Genomic DNA, 19,917 nt, shown 5'->3' with positions numbered 1-19,917 from the left:
TTGGGATGAAACTGCTTCTGAAATACAGGCGCTGCCTTGTTCAGCAGGCAGAGCATTCGTGATGAAGATGTTGGTTCAGAAATAAAAGAATTTATTTATGTTGTAGTTATTTATTTCATGTTTTAACAAAATGAACAAAACAAAAAAAAAAACTTAAACCTTCCTGCTCGTAGCGTAAAAATATAAAAAATCTTTTAAAAAATAGAAATACAAACGTACACCTTCTTGAAAGATTTAAGTAAACATAACTCCTTGAATTATAATTACATTATAAGTAACTTTTTATTTCGAGGCAAATACCTACTGAGTTACCTCTACCTAGCAAAACCTAGTCCTGGAAAAAAACAGCTCTCCAACGATTTTAAACCCGCGTATACTTAGCTGTTTCTATACTCTGTTTCTTTTTTCTCATGACATTTGGAAAATAAAGTGTAGAACCAACCAAAACAAGGTTAACGTCATGACGGCTGTCACTCCTCACCGATCCCCTCGAAATACCTATAGAGTTGCTACCTAATTGCTATCAGCTACCATTAGTTGCTACCCTCGTGGTTTTGAAGATATTCAGCATCTAAAGTGACAGCCATTCTGATATCAGGATGGCGGTAACTTTCCCAGTGTGAAAACCTCAATAGTTTTGCACCGTTTCTTCACACTGGGAAAAGAAACAGCCATCCTGACTTCAGAATGGCTGTCATCTGCTGAATATCTTCAAAACTATGAGGGTAGCAATTGGTAGCTGGTAGCATTTAGGTTGCAACTCTGTATATGTATGTATTTCGCGGGGATCGGTGAGGAGTGACAGCGATTGTGACGTTAACGGTGGTTTAGTTCCCTACTCGGTGTGCATGGCGCGTCCCAGCGCGCCATCCTTGTACCAGTGAGCGGCTACCGGGTTCTCTCGGAACAGCGAGTTATAGGTGTCGCGCTCCGCCAGAGTCAGTGCTGCTACATCCGACTCAACCGACTCGACCGACCCGACCGACGCCGAGGAGCTTAATGGCCTCTCCCCGAGCGGTGTCGACGAGTGCGACCGGGGCTCTGCGTCGAGGGATGACGACGAGCTCGCACCGCCCTGGAGCGCCGCCAGTAGCAGCTGACCCGGCGTGGATGGCTCTGACTCAGAGTCTCTGTTCTGGCCGGGTGCTTCGTCCCTGGTGGTCGTGGGGCGCTTGATGGGCTCAATGACGTGCTCCACATAGGCAGGGAGCTTCTGCAGCGCCACGCCGTTGCTCAGGTTAAACTCTATTTCCTTCAGGCTGAGCGTGGCGCCGCTCTCGAGTGCCTCGAACGTCGGGAGTAGGTACGGCTCCGTCTGTAAAACACAAAAACCTCAGCTCAGCACTACGTGAACGACTGAATGTGTACGAAATCTGTCTTCGTATAGTTATAAAAATAATAGTTTAAAAAACTAAAAAACACGCTTTCAAAAAAAAAAAAAACCGACTTCCAAAAACTGAACTGTGTTTTTTGAAGTGGGTTTAATTTTTTTGTAAAAGTTTTTTTATTTTTGGCTTTTCAGCATTGTCACTAGCCGCATAAGTGCAAAGGTCTGGTCAATACGAATAATATAAACCCAAACACGAGGTAGTTTATATTTTTAATTTTATTTATATATTCAGTTTGCAAGTTCCCTCGACCTTCTCTGGTTTCCATCATCAGGTCAGCTCCAAACCATCACTGTTGCAAAGGTCTCGTCAATACAAATAATATAAACCCAAAACACGAGGTAGTATACACATTCAGTTATCATTATCAGTGTGTAAAATGTAAGGCAAAGTCGTCACTTACCCCCAGAACGCTGTCGCGCCTTGCGTCGGCGTGGCCGGCTTTGACCAGTGCCTCGCTGACGCAGACGTCCACCGGCGTCGACGTGTCCAGCAACATCGTCTCCATCACCTCCTCCTGCGACACGACAAAATGCCAATAAGATGCCTTTTATCATTTATTTTAGGCAAGTATGAAGTATTTTATTTTAGGTAAATCGAGGACACCACGGAGGAGTTAGACGAAGACACTGATAGTGCTGCACCCTGTAGCTCAGTGGTCAGAGCCCTACGGAAACTATCATACCAAATCCAAGTTTTGGCCTATTAAGCTATCTGAATAATATTATAATATATTTGTAAATACGTAGTTTTTTCTCGATTAGTCGAGCAGTGAATACCTCGGTGTTGACTGAGACGACGGTAGCGACGAGCTGCATGTCGGACACCAGTTTGAAGAAGTGCGCGGAGGAAGCGAACGGCCATCGGGTAGCGTCGGCGCAGGGACGCACGCCAGCCAGCCGCGCCCGCAGCGCCTGCGCCGGCAGCTGCGCCCACTCGCGCTTCAGCGGCCGCAGCTCGCGGCGCGGCAACGACTCCACCGTGCCGTAGTCCACGTACCGCACCTGCACCATACGAGACCTCAAACTATTCTATTTATGCAACCAACATTTAGAGAGCGACATTACCACAGATTATATACCTAATAGTTACTACGTAACAGATAAATCACTCCATACAAAAAAGTCCATACCTACTGTTATAAGCACCTACAAGTTCCCCAACTACCTACAAATTCCTAGCTGAGTTATAAAATGAACCTTAAAAGCTCGAGCGCTTGATTGTTATTCCAATGCAATAGCGCACAGTTCAGTGACCTCAACCGTGCCGTGGCCGTGCTTAGGGTTGCTTCTAACAATTTATTAATATTTAAGTAGGAAAACAAAGTTACGCTTATTTTAAGATAGCCTATTTTAAAACTGAGTTTTTAAATAAAAAGTAATATCAAGAATATTTTTCTTTAGTTAACTATTGTATTGCCTACTAAAATGGAGTATGGGTACATATTACTAAATATTACCTAATACGTAAGCATAGGTTAGTACTTAAGTAAAGCTTTCGTCAAAATCAAAGGCGGTTTCCAACTATTTTTCGAGCACAAGTGCCATACCCCATATGGTACAACTCCGTCGAGTGTTGATACATATTACCTAAAATTGGTTTCTGCGTAGCGACACGCGTAATGTTCCGAGTCGTCATTAAGTTGGACCAGAACTATAGGTACCTACTTACACTCGAGATGTGTTTTGAGCTACAAAACTCACAATACAGTTCATATAACTAAGTAGGTATCTAAAGTAAAAAAATGTACCTAATGATCTCTGTTGTTAAAATCATAAAGTAGATAAGTATTAATTTATTAAAAAAATATATAATTACTAGATAAGTTCATAAATATAAAATGTTTCTAAATCTTACAATAGTCCACAGCATATAAACCAACACAACTCAAAATAATCCATCAGTTTGTTTGGTAGCTTAAAAACTAATAAAAACCAACAGCATAACATGCCACGAAATAAAAATAATAATATTGGAGCGTGCGCGGCGCGTGTGACTATTGAAAGCCCTGAGCCGCGTGGGGTTACTGGTAACCCAGCGAGCGGTAGGCATTTATCGCGCGCAAGTACGTCGAGTGACAGAGGCCTGACATTACTCTGAAGCAACAGCAAAATAATGAGTGATCGCCCACAGATTGGCGTGGTGGTTACCTTGGCAGTGTCGCTGTCAACGAGCTGGACGATGACCGCGCGGTGCCAGCGACGGCCGTATTCCGCGCTGCAGTAGTGCCCCACGCGAAAGGCGCCGACCGCCAGGATGCGTGACCGACCCTCGACGTCGTAGTAGCGCCTGTAAATTTATTATTTTTTTATAACCACTAATTCCTATATGGGACAGTTTTGTTTTCGGCGTTATGTGTTATCTATAACTGGACCCAAATGCGAGTGTACTGTTTTCATAAGAAGAAAGAATTTTAGAAAGAACATCCGAATTGAGAAACTCCTTCTTTTTGGGAAGTCGGTTGAAAACTACAGGCTTCAGAGCTAGGTTTTGACCATACTTAGCTGGGGCCTAGTAGGTACCAAAGCTGGTATTTTTTTAAAACTAGGTTTTTTGTTAAGGTGATGTTAGTTTGTAATATAATGTAGGTACTGACGTCATCTCATCCATTATGTTCTGCAAGGCAGTGTCGTACTCCTCGCCGACGCGGATTAGCCAGAAGTGCGAGGGTGAGTACACTTCTCCCACACTGATCTCCAGCACGTCGCCGGGCTGTATATCCCGCAGTGACGACTCCGGGATGACTTCCGTCAGCTGCATGCAGTCCTCGGGGAACACGTCCTTGCCCTGCACACATCACACCCACTTCCATATACAGGGAGCTCTCAGCTATATATATGTCACCGTAAGATTACAAACATCGTTAGATTACAATCTATCTCGAGAGATTGTAAACTGTCGAATTATTGTGAACCGTAACATCTGATTGCAATTTAACGCATTATTTTTCGACCAGCCGTTCTGTTCCCATGGAGTTCCCGTAGAGTTAGGAACGAAAATCACAGATAAATTTTACATCCTCAACACTTTTATATAACTAATTCTAAAGATATAAGTTTTATTTTCAACAGGAAATCAATTTATAATCACGAAAACACAGTTGTTTACACAATCGACAACAAACGAAATAAACAAACAAAATGGCGAATGCCGGAGCGGCGGGGGCACATTACGTTCTACCAATCAGCGCGCAAGATGCATTCCGTTCTACGCCAGTTGACAATTTGACCGCTTTACATTGATAGATTATAATATAGCGAAAAATAATACGTTAAATTGCAATCAGATGTTACGGTACACAATAATTCGAAAGTTTACAATCTCTCGAGATAGATTGTAATCTAACGATGTTTGTAATCTTACGGTGACATATACATGTAGTTACGAGTGTATGTACGGGTGCGTCCATATCTGGCGAATGTGCCGCGAATGCGCAGCTCGCGAGTGCAGTTTGCAAGCTGCGCGCGACCAAGTCGCGGCAACGGTTTGCAATGGCAATGCGGACAGGTGTCGCCGCATCCTAATGCATTTATGTATTTCCCGTAGGTGATAAAATACTAAATTTAATGTTGGTTTATACATGGAACACTTAAATAAATAAAAGACGGAAAAACAGAGTTTGCACACAAAACATGGTATTGATTGATTGAAGCATTCTTTCGTATTCCTTGGGCCGCTATTATACGTATAGCAGACGAAATAAGATGGCAAACATCTACAGTATGAATGAACTATCATAAATGTAAAATGGCTCTCAAAAGAGAAATTACTAATTAAAATAAGTATGAGAATCCACTACGACATATGATTTTTACACTTTACAATACTATTAGTATTTTTAAGATTTATGATTATTTTACATGTACCTACTACCTATTTTAAGCAAATTACTTGTATATATTTATTATGTGTATTTATATTCAATGAAGTGTGTTGATGTGCTAGCCGTCAATAGCTGCTCAGTAATTAATAATTAATAAAGGAAATGCAAACAATATTCTAAGATTATAGTGTCGTACATAATATTCTAATAGGGAACTGTAACAAATAAGTAGTAACAAGGCCTATAATTTGTCCTAGCTGTTAGTAATAAATAAAGAATATGCATTGTTATTCTTACATAGGGGATGTTGGGCAGCGCGTCCTCGGCTGTGACTGGCGTGCTGGCGCGCACGGGGCGAGGGATGGGGGCCGGAGGGAACACGGGCTCGGTGCCGCGCAGGTGCACGAACCATTCCCCGTCCTCAAGCAAAGTGAGGACTAAGTGCTCTGTCATCTGGGAGAGCAGACTTAACAGGCACCGGTGCCCAAAGAGAGGGAACCGGAAGTCCAGTTTGAAACGCTCCCTTTAAAATAAAACATTAATGAACTGGTCTTCTGACCGTTTGGCAAATTCAAATGAAACTGAGCTAGGTTAACATCAAGGTCTGTATAGCAAAGCACTTACCTGTAGAGCGGTAGTAATGTAATTATGGTCACCCCTCCTTGATTTGCCCTGACCAGCTCTATTATTTGCGCCTTGAGCAATCGGTGGCTTATCATGACGCGTTCGATGCGTATTGGTACTGGACAAAAGACAATGTAATTATCGCATTGCATGTTCCCTATTTCCATTAATAACTACACTACTTTCAACTTACTTGGTGTACATTTTTCAGCTGGCCGCGAAGCCTTTCTTTTATTGCAAGCAGAAGACATTTTAACACAGTAAGCCCACAGAAAAAATGGCCGTGACGAGAATAAGTACTTAGTGAAAATATGTATTTGCTAATTATTTTGAGGGTAGTAGTATAATAAAGTTTTCATACATACCTGCCTAACCCTCATTTTATCCGTCTATGATCCAAGTACATATTTTTTTTTGGGAATTTAATGACCTGGTAACTAACCTTTTAAGTCAAGTCATATTACATTGAAACTTTATCACTTCACTACACTTTTAAATTGTTTTAATAGTATTTTTAATGTATTTCCTAAAACCAATATTGACCAGTACCCTTATTCGCTAACTTTCGGATTTTCAGCTGTCAACTGGCCTCAGTTGTCAACCGAACTTTGATGTCAACTGACAATTCCAAAACATCGGTATTTATGATTTAGTATCGCATGAAGTGGACATCAGTGGATATCTTTTCACGGTGCTTAACGTAAAAACTATGGTGACTAGCAGGGGTACTCTTGACAACTCTAGTTTTTATCGACTATTATACTGCTAAGGTGGAAATACCTTATTAGCATTACATTACTACGTTTGAGAGAACGCTTTATTTTCAACGTGTTATACATTTAAAAACAATCTGTCTCGGTAAAATTCAGTATTTGCTTTCTATTGTGTGTGAACTTGGTGTCTAAAGTTCCGTGTGGTTGAACAATATTTTAACTGAGAACATTGTGAGTATTGTAGTTATTGTGAATTAAACAACTTAAATTCCTGTTTTGCATGCAAAGCAATAATTGATACACCATTTTATTATTATTTAGGTTTAAAATGCCAGGACGCAGGAAAGTGTCACTGAGGCAAATGGAGCTGCTTCTAGAGTTTGCGCATTCCCATCGCGACATAGCGTTGGGCCGCTTTCCGCCAGGTCCTCAGGGAGTGCGGGACACTCGAGAAGCATGGCGGTCGATTTCGGTGGCACTTAACTGTGTCGGCAGCGGAGCCACTAAAACGCCGGACCAATGGCGCCGAGTACGTTTACTTCTTTATTTAAAAAACAGCACTTTAGCATGTTTGTATGGTGGCACGACTATATCTCATAATATTCACTTGCTTTTAATTTTGGATACTTACTTTGCATCTGTAAAACTTAATAGTAACTCATTGATAACTTTTTTTTATTTTGCTTTTTCTAAGTTTTTGTCACTGAATGAATGTAACATTGTTTGCATGTGTAACTAACCAGTAACTGTTTTTTTTGTCAAGTATTGGATAGAGTTCAAAGCAAAAACAAAAGGAAAAGCTGCAGACATGCGGAGGAGCACATCTGCGACTGGTGGAGGCCCTAACAGGCTGGTCCCTCTTAACTATATAGAGGAAAAGGTGCTGGCTTTGTTAGGCCCTGTTGTGGTTGAGGGATTGCCTGGTGTGCGCTTGCCCATTGATGTTAGTTTAATTTCATATAAATATAATTTAAGTTTTATTGTCATCCGCTTCATTGAAACTACTACTTTATTTGTCAGGATGTTATGTGGTTTCTTTACGCATATTGAAAAGAAAATTATTTCTTCAGATATTGTCACTTGGTGACCCACCAACTTCCCAGCCATCGATGTCTGGAGCTGTGGCTGTACACACCTCACAGCCTCCGGTGCCTCCTAAGCCCTCAACCTCTACTTATGATGAGCAGATAATGGAGGTTGAATGGCTTGACGACAGCCTTCTAGGGGACACAGCCTGTGGAGCAGATGCCTGCTGCAGAGGCTGTGGAGCAGATGCCTGCTGCAGAGGCTGTGGAGCAGACGCCTGCTGCAGAGGCTGTGGAGCAGACGCCTGCTGCAGAGGCTGCGGAGCAGACGCCTGCTGCAGAGGCTGTGGAGCAGATGCCTGCTGCAGGGGCTGTGGAGCCCACACTATCCAGTGAGGCTGCTATTAGTAAGTACTTCTTAATTAATAAATAAAAAACAGCTTTTTATTTTATTTTTACTAGGCCTAGCGATAAGCAAGTAGTAATTAGGTAGTAGTAATTGTATTGTAAGGTGTATTATCCTGTAGTTAAATCATTGTAATTATATATATTTTTCTAGGGAATTCTGAGAGAGATGGTCCACAATGTTCAACCCCGAGCCAGCGTCAACGACCACGACGAGCGAATGGTTAATAATTTTATTTCAATAACAAAAATTTTGATAATTTTACTACTACTATACTACTATTATATCGGGTGTGTCGTTCACAATCACATTAAATCATATCGCATATACTTTATGATATTCTATGGCGAATTGTAAAAAAAATAACCTAATCCATTCAGTGGTTTAACCACAGGAGTCATTTTTCGTTTTTATAATTTACAACATCATGTGTAAAGCAGAGATAAATTTAGGAGTATCGTATGTTTTGATCAGTTGACAGCTGTCAGGTTTCAAGGGAGAATTTCAATTGTTTGTAATGATTGTTTTATATGGTGTTCTAAGTTTTGCACATTTTTATTCCATTTACTTTGTTTGAAAAATCATTTTTAGTTTTACGTATTTTTCTTTTTCTTTGTGTTAATCGACATATATTAACCAGTATATTAACGCATTTCATTTAATGTGATTATGAACGACACACCCGATATATGCATGTAAGCCAAAAAGAAAAATAGTCACAAATATTATTTTTTCAGTTCGCAGAGAGGAGTCAATACCTCGTTGGGCCTATGACCTGGAATTGAGGAGAATAGAGGTGGAGACCCGACTCACAGAAGCAGTGGAGGGGATGCTTGGGGTTTTAAGAGACATTCGGGACGACTACCGCCGGCAAACAAACCGGGAATGATTACCTACTGCGTTGGTCTAGTTGTCGTTCCGAATGTTGCAAACAATGTATCCTCCGCGGCCCCCCCCTCTATCTTTTGGGTCCAATGTTTAAAAACGTCAGCGGTTTTACCCATGCCCATAGGACCCCTTGTAAGTGGATGTCTACACCCTACGTTGTGATTGTTAATTAGTTTTTATATTAAAAAAGATTTTAATTAGAATAATTATTATTAAGTGAAATTTTAAATAATGTTGTACCTTTTATTCTAAGAATAAATAGCGTTTATAAGACTTAACTAGTTTTATTTTAGGTACTTACCCTATTCATTTTACTAGGAGCTACTGCCTATCTTACCTGATCAACTCAGTTAAAACAAAACTCCTTGGTAAGACTGGTTATTGGTAATTCAAACTCAAACTAAAATTATATTTTATTTATTTAAAATAGGCGCATAAAAGTTCACAAGTAGAAAAGCTCTTGCGAAATGTCAAGCTAGTTGCACGGTTCCAAGGAGTGGGTCTCATGGAGAAGAACCGGCAAGAAACTCCATAGACACTCTTTTAAAAAAAATCAATTTTTTACAATAATTTTCATATAGTGCTAGTTATCCCTGAGAAAGTTATACAATGCAAGTGAAGCTAATGTATTGAATGAATAAATTATATAAAACTATTTTAATGCAACTATGTTAAGAGGAAATTAAATTATATAATTCAAATAATGTTACTTGGTAAGCCAAGTTTTGAAATAGGTACCGCATCCTGCGGCTCGTTCAGCTCGCCTTGGTGGGGAAGTGCTGGGAATCTTGCACCTCGCATGCCCGTGGTCGCCGGGGAAGCCACATGTGAAGAAAGAAAAAAAAATGAGTTATTTTAACGACAGTCATCCCAATCAAATAAAATGGTTTTAAGTAAATATTTAAACTTTAGTTCTTACACATAGTGTTGCCGAATGTCCCGATTTTCAGGGTTTTGGGTCTGGGTCTGGGGCGCCTCGCGATTTGTACCTGAAAAAAATAAAAATATATATAAATTTAGGTAATCGATATAAAACTATACTTGCACTAATAGCGTAGAAAGCATTGATTAAACATTTAAAATTACACTATTTATCTTATATAGTTTTGAAAAATTTAATAAATAATTTTAAAGTATTACTCACTAAATAGATAAATATTCTTAAACCATTAATAATGCCAGGAAGAGTTTATAAATTAGTCCTGGTATTCCATAATCTTTGGACTAGAATATCTCTGGTCCTTGAATTATCTAGATTTGCTGCAGCTCTAATCTGTTGGGAGATTTGGCTCTGTTCCAAATAGTCAGACTCTTCACTCTCAGGCTCCGGCAGAGGAACATTGTGTATGTTTGCTATATTGTGTAGTACAACACATGCATTCACAATTTTAGCCACAGTCACTGGGTCATAGTGAAGAACCCTATGTGCTAATAAACAGCGCCAACGATTCTTTAATACACCTATGCAACGCTCAACGGTATTGCGAACTTTGCAATGCAGTGTGGTGTAATGTTCCTCTGGTGAACCGACAGCAGCCTCTAATATAGGTGTCATCATCCAAGGGCGTTGTGCATATCCAGAATCACCTGAAATTTCAGTAATATAAGTAAAATACCTGTTTTATTTGAAAATACTTGACAAATACAATCCAATATTTATATACCTAATAGCCAACAATGCTCCCCAGATCTTTCCAATCCTTCTAGGTGAGATTTAATGCAGCATTGGTTCCACACAAATGAATCATGTGATGCACCTCCATAGGATGCATCAACATGCAGTATTTGCAAATTCGCATCACAAATCTGCAATAGATAGGTATAACATACTGTACAGTCAGCCATCAGCGCAAGTGCCAAAACCAAACAACTTGACATGGATCTTTTATCATTGATCTTTTTTTGTAAATAATTGTCGTACAAATTCTGGTCTACGCTGCCCTATGCGTCGAATGGTAGATACCTACAATAAAGCATTTATTGATATTGACATTTTTGTATGCTCTAAGTCCAAATTTAAGAATGATGTAATGAAACTGTTATTGGAAGTTGAATTAAATTGAATTTATTTATTTTATACCTACATATTACTCTTTGATTATAATATTATTATCATTATATTGAATTGAATATGTACGATTATGATCTTGATGTTTAATATGACTTGATTTTGTGCTGTATTGTTTTAATGTTAAATTGGATTTTGTATAATTTTATTGTTTATTATTGTGATTATGATGGTGATTTGATTTTGTTTCGTTTTGCAGTACCTATTTTAATTAATTATTTATTTGTAATGTTTTAATACCATTGCTATGTATAGTATTTATTGAATTAATAATGCTCATTTGGTGGCACTCATTACCTAATATTTTTGTTAAAATGAGGATAATGCAGTGGGCCACAATATTGTTATCACTCACCCTTATTGTTAATTTATTAGTATGTATTGTATATTGTGGTTGTTAATTGTCCCTAAATAAATAAAATAAAAATCTTTTATACATATATGTTAAAAAGTATTGATTGATTATACAGTAAGAAAAAAAATTGTGATAGAACATTAAAAAATGTGTTTAATACTCACCAGCAAAACATTTAATGAATGATAATGTTTTCTATTAAAAAAAGCTTCTTCATGGTCAGTGGGCCTTATTATAGCAACATGGGTTCCATCAATGCACCCAATAACTCCTGGGAATCCAATTTTTCCATAAACCTGAAAAATACATTATTTCATGTTTATTACATATAAGGTAGAAAACAATTACATATATGATTAAAATAATATATAGCTAACATACACTCTCATGGTGGATTCCCGTTCTTGTTGAGTGGAAGGAAACTTTATGTACTTGAGTAGCACGTCCCGTACATTGAGAGCATCGGTTACCTCATGTAGGCACCTACTAAATGTAGGTTGAGACATGTTGCAAATGAATGAGGAGCTTCGTTGGTATGATCCATTTGCATAAAAGTTTAGGACTGCCAATATCTACACATAACAAAATTTGATGTTAGGTACAAAGTTTATCATCATAATTATTAATATTACTCCATCATCATTTCAGTGTTTAAGAATAACATTATTAATTTACGTAATACTAGCTTCCACTCGCGGCTTTCTACATACTTACCAAATTTCAACCAAATCTGTCCAACCGTTTTGCGTGATTGAGTAACAAACATACATCCATACTTACATTCTCACAAACTTTCATATTTATAAGTAGGATTGGTATTTATTCAACTTTTTAGGTTATAAATTCATACTTTTAGCTCAATTGCAACAGCAGTGTTTCGTTGAGCACGTTGCAGAAATGGACGTAACTCTGCCAAAACTTGCTGAAACCCTGATTTGTTGACACGGAAATTTGCCATGAATTCCTTCTCCGGTAAATCCAGAGAATTGTTGCAATCCCGCAGTCGACGTTTCTGGATTCTGGACAAACTTCGTTTTCTCTTCGTCCGCAAATGCCAGCAAAAATGCACGCGACATTCTGTAACACAAAAAAGATAAAACAAATTAAAATAATACAATTAAAAATAACACTATTAAAAAAGGAACGACTCAGGGTTTATATTTCTATCGTATTCGCAAAATTAGAGAAATCTTATATGTCTGATGCAACAATAGAGTATAGACATCCCAGTGATGATTACCAAAATCGGGCATAAAACACTGCTATTTGTAGTGTATTTAAAAAAATGTCAGTGGCTGTCAATTTGATGTCCACTCATTGCCCGCTGGGCTTACGAAATCGCAATTTAACGTTCATCGATACAGAAACAGCTGTCAAAATGATCTACGGTGGACATCAGACGCTGTCGGTGCTCATGACGTCATCGCAGTTGGTAACTGGCGTTAGCAAATAAGAAAATAGCGGTTTGACAGTTTACCGATGTACACTTTACCAAATGATGATAACTGCGAGCTGTCAGTGGAGTTAGCGAATAAGGCCCCAGTTCACATTGGTAAAACCTAGCATGGACTGAATTCGAATAGTAATATTCCGAAAAAATCCTACCTTTATAATAAATACTTACATATACCAACTCATGTCGGTAAATCTTAGGTTTTACTGGAAAAACTTAGGATTTACCATAGTTCGGGTTTTTACAGTAACACATAATGTACATATAGGATAAATAAAGATGATTTGATAAGTAGATACGTACTTTATGGTATGGAGTGATTTATCTGTTACATAGTAACTGTTATAGAAATCTGTGGTATTAGTGTATAATCTATGGTCGATGCTGTCATTATGATACATCCATCCACCCACAGAGTACATTGTATATACTGATCAATATATTTATCATTGTACAAATTATACGACTCGAATTAAAATTATAAGCAAAGGCAGATAATTTTATAAAATGAAAATGCTGTCCAATACCATCGAAGAAGATTGTTCCATAAAAAATGTTTGGAATCACAATCTACACGAAGAGTTTCATGTTATTCGAGGGGTGAGTATATAAATATATAGTTCATTATTATCATTGAATTTTTTTTACAAGCTTTTATTTAAACGTTACAGTAGTAATATTAACCCTCAGATCAAAGAAATAGTATTAACCTAAATAACTACTGCAACTAGAATAATCTTTATTTATACATTTTGACGTTCCTAGGTGCTTGTAAAGGCCTAAGTGAAATTAATGATTTGAGTGAACTGCAGAATACAAATTTATGTATTACTAGCTTCCACTCGCGGCTTCGTCCGCGTAGTGTGTTGGTAAAAAGTAGCCTATGTGTCAATCCAGAGTATCATACCAAATTTCAACCAAATCAATCCAGCCATTTTTTCCGTGGAAGAATAACATATATACTTACAAACTCACATTTTAAAATATTAGTAGGATAGAAGGATAAATTGTTGAAAGGTTCTTCTAACCTACGGGAGACATGTGTTGCTGGGGAGTTTGTTGCGACACAATCATGTTCTTCCCAGAAAAAACAGATAGGAAGTGGTTAAGCGTGGGCATTTTGGGGGCTGTCTTTTGTAAATTTCTGACGTTCAAAAAGTGCTGTCTTGTAGCCTATAGTCTGTTTTTTAATCTCGTAGACTAAACTGACATTATGAGTGTTGTCAGTTCATTGCAAATTCTTAAATAGTGATGTGGCACGACTGAAACTTAGCGTTAATAAAATCAAGTATCATTTTTTACAACAAGTCATCCTGAAATAATAGGCTTATCCTTGTTGATTATCATGGCTTTGTGTGGTCAGATATCCCTGGCAGTTTGTAGCACGTCGTACAGCCATGTGTACATACATGAATTTTAAATATAAAACTTTGAATGAATATTAAATTTGTCTATTAAAGATAAAAAGTTACAATTCAACAAACCGGTATCGTAAGTACAACACTGCACCAAAGAGCAAGTGCAATTTTGCAAGTGTCAATTTGGTCTATGAGATTAAAAAACCAACTATAATTTGAAGAAAAAACTTTCAAAAGGTTCGTTTCTAAAATGAAAATGTCTTTTCATGATATAAGGTGGTACAGAAGTTTCACTGGGTGGCCATGGATACTGAATTTCCTGGGGTTGTAGCAAAACCCCTGGGAGAATTCAGATCTACTGCTGACTACCACTACCAGCTATTGAGGTAACCTGTCTAATTTACAACTTCATAACTTTATATTTTATGAAAATTAAGTTATATGCTTCTTACATTTATTTAGACAGTTGTTTGACTGTCAATTAGGTGTATATTACATACCCACAGTTATAGTACCAGCCTTTTTATCGTCCCACTGCTGGGCACAGACCTCCTCTCACACGGAGAAGAATTGAGCTTTAATCACCACGCTTGCGGGTTGGCGATTTCAGACTATATAGTCCAGGTATCCTCGAGATGTTTTCCTTTACCTTTTTATCAGCCATTGGTGTCCAAGATATACTTAGAAAGTACATAGAAACTTAGAAAAGTTGCATTGGTATTTGCATGACCTGGAATCGAACCCACACACTCATACTTGAGAGGTTGGTTCTTTACCCACTAGGCCACCACAACTTACATATTATTGCATATTTATTTTTAAATACTTACAGGTGTAATGTGGATCTGTTAAGAATGATACAGCTTGGTCTCACATTTATGGATGAAAATGGTAGAACTCCACCAGGCTGCACCACGTGGCAATTCAATTTTAAGTTCAGCTTACAGTAAGTGTGCAAAATACTTATCACATAATCCTACTTAACTTAGGTACTCACTAAATATAAACAAAGTTTAAAGTCAAAGATCCTAAGAATATAATGTATGTATGAAGACCTTGATGATGCAACGGTTACTATGCCGGATTGCCATACCTGAGGTCCCGGGTTCGATGCCCGGATCGGTCGATATTTGTGTGATGAGCATGCTTTTTGACTGTGGTCTGGGTGTTATAATATGTATTTATAAATATGTATATATGTAGCTATATGTAATTTATCAGTTGTGTTAGCACAGTTAATTAATACCTTGAAAAGGTGTCCCGAAACTATATATATTATTATTATCTTATATGTAGGTATTTTACTCGTTCATGGTAGTAATGTAGCTAATAAATTAGACTAACTTACAGTTTCTGAACTCTCGACTCCTTGCCTGCATGTGTTACCTCTGTCAATAAACATTTTTCTGAGGTATTGGAAAAATCCTATTTTTGTTCATCTAATTATCTGAACGAACCAGCTATTTGAACACCCATACCCACCAGATAGTTCATATAATCAACACATATGTAGGTGGCACTGTTTATTCATATGTCGCAAGCAGTACCTCCAAAATTGGGGTAAACTGCAGGCATGTATACATACAGCGAGCTAAAAATGTAAATTATTTTTTTCTTTGGCACAGAGAAGACATGTATGCCCAAGACTCAATAGATTTGCTTAAAAATTCTGGACTCCAATTTAGAGAACATGAGGAACATGGGATTGACCCATTAGAATTTGCAGAACTCCTGATGTCTTCAGGTAATATGATTTATTATTTGGGATGTAAATCTGTACCCTGTAAAATACAAGTAAATAATCTTATTTAATAATTCTCTTCTTTTAGGCATAGTGCTGATGGACGATATCAGTTGGTTGACTTTTCATTCTGGTTATGATTTTGGATATTTACTAAAAATCCTCACTAATCAGAATTTGCCACAGCAAGAAAATGACTTCTTTGAAAGTCTGAGATTGTATTTTCCTACTATTTATGATGTCAAAGTAAGTGTCACTTATAATATTTATTTTAAAAAACGTATTGGTCTTGAAGCTGAACCCAACATAGTTGGGAAAAAGGCTCGGAGGATGATGATGTATAGATTATGTGTCATGTATCTTATCCTCCAAGCCTTTTTCCCAACTATGTTGGAATCGGCTTCCAGTCTAACCATATGTAGCTGAGTTCCAGTCCTTTACAAGGAGCGACTGCACTATCTGACCTTCTCAACCCATTTACTGGGGCAACCCAATACCCCTTGGTTAGACTGGTGTCAGACTTACTGGCTTCTGACTACCCGTAACGTCTGCCAAGGATGTTCAAGGACAGCCGGGACCTGCAGTTTAACGTGCCATTCGAAACACAGTCACTGATGTCGTAAGGCATATTTAGAAAGTACACACAAAATTAGAAAAGTTGCATTGGTACTTGCCTGGCCTGGAATCGAACCCGCGCCCTCATACTTGAGAGGTTGGTTCTTTGCCCACTAGGCCACCACGACTATATATCATATATCTATATAAAAATAAATATTGCTAAGGATGAATCATAGCATAGCAGTATCAGAAAGTGACAGTAACGCCTGTGGAACAGATTCAATTCTATACAGGCACCATAATGTTATTTACCTAGAATTATTAAAATGTAAGACCTAATTAAGATATTATGTACAAACGTAAAATTTTAATAATCTTTTTTAGATTATCTTGACCCATTCTTTATTTAATTAAAATTTTTGATGTTTTTCAACAGTACTTGATGCAGCTGTGTAAGAACTTAAAAGGCGGTCTACAAGAAGTAGCCGATCAGTTGGAGTTGCGCCGGGTGGGACTACAACACCAAGCTGGTTCTGACTCACTTCTCACAGGAATGGCCTTCTTCAAAATCAAGGAAGTATGTTTCTACTTATTTTGTTAAGAGTGCTAATTGAACAGGCTTCTTTTCAATATCATTATTCGCCTCCAAAAATGTATGTTGCCTTCTAAATTACTAAGTCAAGAAAAACGAGGCAGAGTTAGTAAATATGACAAAGTATAAATAAGAAGGACAAGTCACAATAAGTGATGATCTTTATTTGAAGCTTTCTATAGAATATTTAGTTGGTGTTGTAAAAAAAGACTGTCAGTTTATTAGAGGCTACGTCATTTCCCCGTTGCTTAGTTATAAAATTAGTTTAATCATGTATCCAATGAATAATTTTGTGCTAGATTTATAATTTCCCTTTTGTTAATGTGTTTGAATTATTGTACTTACCATGTATTCTTATATTGTTTCAGGTATTCTTTGATGGCAATATTGAAAGTGCTAATGGTCACTTGTATGGCTTGGGGGCACCATTTGCCAACAATGAGAACAATTCCCAAAATAATGCAGAGAACAGAAATTCACCTTAAGGAGAAAAAGCTCTGTTTTGATTTTTTCTATTCTTTCTATTCAAACAAAGTATTGGTACCTGACTATGTGCAAAACAAATTGTTGAGCAAAGCCTGTGATAATTGAGTACACTGGTAAAGGCTTATTAGGGCATGCAATTTTTGTAAATATTTTGAAATTCGTTTAGCTGTAAATTTAAAGTAGTATACAGATTTGTTTACAATCTACAGAAAAAATCTTATCGAAATTCTTAATTGTAGTAACAATTTAGTCTTTTTAGACTGAAGTTTTTAAAACAAATCTAGAACGTTATTTGTAATAGTAAAATCTACCTTCTAAAATATTGGTGAACCTTATAATATAACACGGATGGTCTAACCGCATGCTAACTGAGCGAGCAACCTTGGAAGGCAAATTCAGGGCCAGTCTTGGGCCGGGGACGGCTCACGATGTTCAAATGTGCCTCAGCAAGTACCTAAGTATCCCCCGCGCTATGAACACATGTTAAACTAAGAACTCTATACGGTGCAACTGATCGCTCAGTAAGTACACGGACAAACGTAATCAGAAGTATTCTATTTTTGAGATCTTCTGATCTTTTACAAAACTCAGCATGCCTTGAATGAGCCCTTACAGTGTAAGACCCCAGGGCTGCCAGACACCTCTTATTTTCTCACTAATGAAACCCACCCAGCTGGGGATTCACAATAAGCAGTATGATTGGTACGATTTGAATAAGATACGCGCTTTAAAGACAAATACGTTGTATGCTTTAGTTCTTAATTTGACAGCACTTAATTACCTATTATTTAATTATTATCAAATCAATTTTAAAAAAATATTCTCAGGCATCAAAATTATAATTATACCTACCTATTAATTATTATACCTACCTATTAATTATTATACTTACCTAATTATTATTATACCTATTAATTTAAATTAAAAAAACAATCGACATCCAAAATTTCGTGAGAAATTAGGTAACGTCAGGCGGTCCTTGGATCTTAATTTTGAAAGAAAGCGTGGAGCATTCTTGTAATGTTTACTCTTTTGGACCAAACGCTACACGCTTTCTTTCATCAAACTGATTTTTTTTTGTAATTTTCTAAATGCGTATTTTTTAGTTTGTAAGCTATTTTTTTCTTTATTATTTTGCCCAATTATTTCCTAAATGACATAAGACATAGCCGTATTTCAATCGGTTTTCAATTGTTCGTAGGTTAAGGTTACCTTCTAGCTAAACTCAAAAGAGGGCGTTGCAATGAAGGTTTGTAGCTGGGATTGACTACATGCAGTGATGCATACTTGCAACTCAAAGTACCTTCGAGCTTGCATGCGTTGATAGCGGCATCCGCTAGATGGCGCTGAGTGTATCTTTGTGTGTTTAATCAGATGTTAGGTAATTTGTGGAAATCCATGACATAAAATGTTTGTAAAATTATGTTTAATATTTCGGCGAGACAGTTAATCGTGGCTTTGGGTAGTCGACACGTGTTTCGCCTCCGTAGGACATTTTCAGGAGATGTTGACTCGCCTAAGAAATGGACGAGCCTCGATTTGTCTCAAGAAAATAATGCTACATATTTTTCCAAACATTTTGCATTCGTACATACATAGTTTTCTTTTCTAAGTAGGTGCTTGAGTCTTTATCTGCACATTCCACAAAACATAATGTGCGGTTGTTGCATGCACTTTCTTTTGTGGTTGCATAGATGCTGCGTGACACTCTTTATATACATATATGTATATGAAGTAAAATGCTCAATTTACAATGGTGTTCTGAAGTCACTTGAAGTTTTGAAGAAAAGAAACTACTAAAAGACTATTTCTTGAGACTAAATCGTGTAAGTGTTAGAACATTTTCGACTTGTAAGTTTAACATTGCTATTTAATTAGTATAGGTAATAAACACCTAATGATATAACTAAACTAACCGAATTACCTATAATCAATCATCCGAATTTCTGCAGCATATTTTTTGGTACTAAATTATGCTATTAACCGAGTGTTTGAAGTAAAAAAAATGTGTATAATAATCGATATTGAGTGCTTGATAAAATAGTTCAGTTCACTGATCACTAGTGATACTGAAACTTTAATTTAATTCTCTTTTTTATAAAGCAAAAGTGAATGTCATCTAGATGATTTAATTTTTACTTGATAAGCAACAACCGCACTATTTTACGATGAATCTTTTGTGTAGTGTAAATGTATGACATCTTGTATAAAAAATATCATTAAACTGTAAGTAGACATTAATGTAAATTATATTTGACTCTGTGAAAAACTTCGAAATATAGATAAAATCGAATCAAAGTTAGCTAGTTAAAATCATAGTTAAAATATAAGTAATCCACCTTGTGAAGTAGTTAGAATCTGTGTTTCATATACCTAGCAAAATATTTACAGTCGTACCACAAAAACTTTTAAACGTCAGTTTAACACTTGTCAAAAAAA

At 37.2% G+C, this 19,917-nt stretch overlaps 3 protein-coding genes and 2 long non-coding RNA genes across 8 annotated transcripts; 3 read left to right on the top strand and 2 right to left on the bottom strand.

Moving 5' to 3' along the window:
* Nucleotides 1-96: 96 nt before the first annotated feature.
* LOC110377580 (tudor domain-containing protein 1) lies at nt 97-6,251 on the bottom strand. The gene is made up of 8 exons (XM_021336501.3): nt 6,029-6,251; nt 5,836-5,953; nt 5,509-5,734; nt 3,985-4,175; nt 3,539-3,677; nt 2,168-2,392; nt 1,792-1,905; nt 97-1,315 (listed from the first exon to the last, which is right to left on the bottom strand). Exons 1-8 carry the CDS (start codon nt 6,084-6,086, stop codon nt 836-838), a joined length of 1,551 nt encoding a protein of 516 aa, XP_021192176.3. The 5' UTR covers nt 6,087-6,251; the 3' UTR covers nt 97-835.
* A 241-nt stretch (nt 6,252-6,492) lies between these two features.
* LOC135117505 (uncharacterized) lies at nt 6,493-7,773 on the top strand. 3 transcript variants are annotated; one of them, XR_010276951.1, is made up of 4 exons: nt 6,493-6,779; nt 6,870-7,077; nt 7,312-7,491; nt 7,619-7,773. It is a non-coding gene; the product is annotated as an uncharacterized LOC135117505 (long non-coding RNA). The 3 variants fall into 3 exon arrangements; XR_010276953.1 differs by lacking the exon at nt 7,312-7,491; XR_010276944.1 differs by having other exon boundaries at nt 7,312-7,773.
* A 3-nt stretch (nt 7,774-7,776) lies between these two features.
* Nucleotides 7,777-9,140, top strand: LOC135117477 (uncharacterized). Its single transcript, XM_064036818.1, has 3 exons — nt 7,777-7,980; nt 8,133-8,201; nt 8,717-9,140. The coding sequence occupies exons 1-3, from the start codon at nt 7,794-7,796 to the stop codon at nt 8,866-8,868; spliced, it is 408 nt and encodes a 135-aa protein (XP_063892888.1). The 5' UTR covers nt 7,777-7,793; the 3' UTR covers nt 8,869-9,140.
* Nucleotides 9,141-9,268: 128 nt separating this feature from the next.
* LOC135117491 (uncharacterized) lies at nt 9,269-12,545 on the bottom strand. 2 transcript variants are annotated; one of them, XR_010276942.1, is made up of 7 exons: nt 12,531-12,545; nt 12,141-12,367; nt 11,672-11,862; nt 11,455-11,586; nt 10,532-10,673; nt 10,012-10,454; nt 9,269-9,856 (listed from the first exon to the last, which is right to left on the bottom strand). It is a non-coding gene; the product is annotated as an uncharacterized LOC135117491 (long non-coding RNA). The 2 variants fall into 2 exon arrangements; XR_010276940.1 differs by lacking the exon at nt 12,531-12,545 and having other exon boundaries at nt 12,141-12,518.
* A 573-nt stretch (nt 12,546-13,118) lies between these two features.
* On the top strand, nt 13,119-19,190 carry LOC126053831 (CCR4-NOT transcription complex subunit 7). Its single transcript, XM_049836964.2, has 7 exons — nt 13,119-13,343; nt 14,378-14,487; nt 14,934-15,047; nt 15,727-15,845; nt 15,931-16,088; nt 16,837-16,977; nt 17,361-19,190. Exons 1-7 carry the CDS (start codon nt 13,251-13,253, stop codon nt 17,475-17,477), a joined length of 852 nt encoding a protein of 283 aa, XP_049692921.1. The 5' UTR covers nt 13,119-13,250; the 3' UTR covers nt 17,478-19,190.
* Nucleotides 19,191-19,917: the final 727 nt, after the last annotated feature.

Source organism: Helicoverpa armigera, chromosome 1, assembly GCF_030705265.1.
Source record: "Helicoverpa armigera isolate CAAS_96S chromosome 1, ASM3070526v1, whole genome shotgun sequence".
In the NCBI taxonomy this organism is placed as follows: Eukaryota; Metazoa; Arthropoda; class Insecta; order Lepidoptera; family Noctuidae; genus Helicoverpa; species Helicoverpa armigera.
The sequence above is the reverse complement of the archived record's forward strand: the minus strand, read 5'-3'. Positions and strand labels throughout refer to the sequence as shown.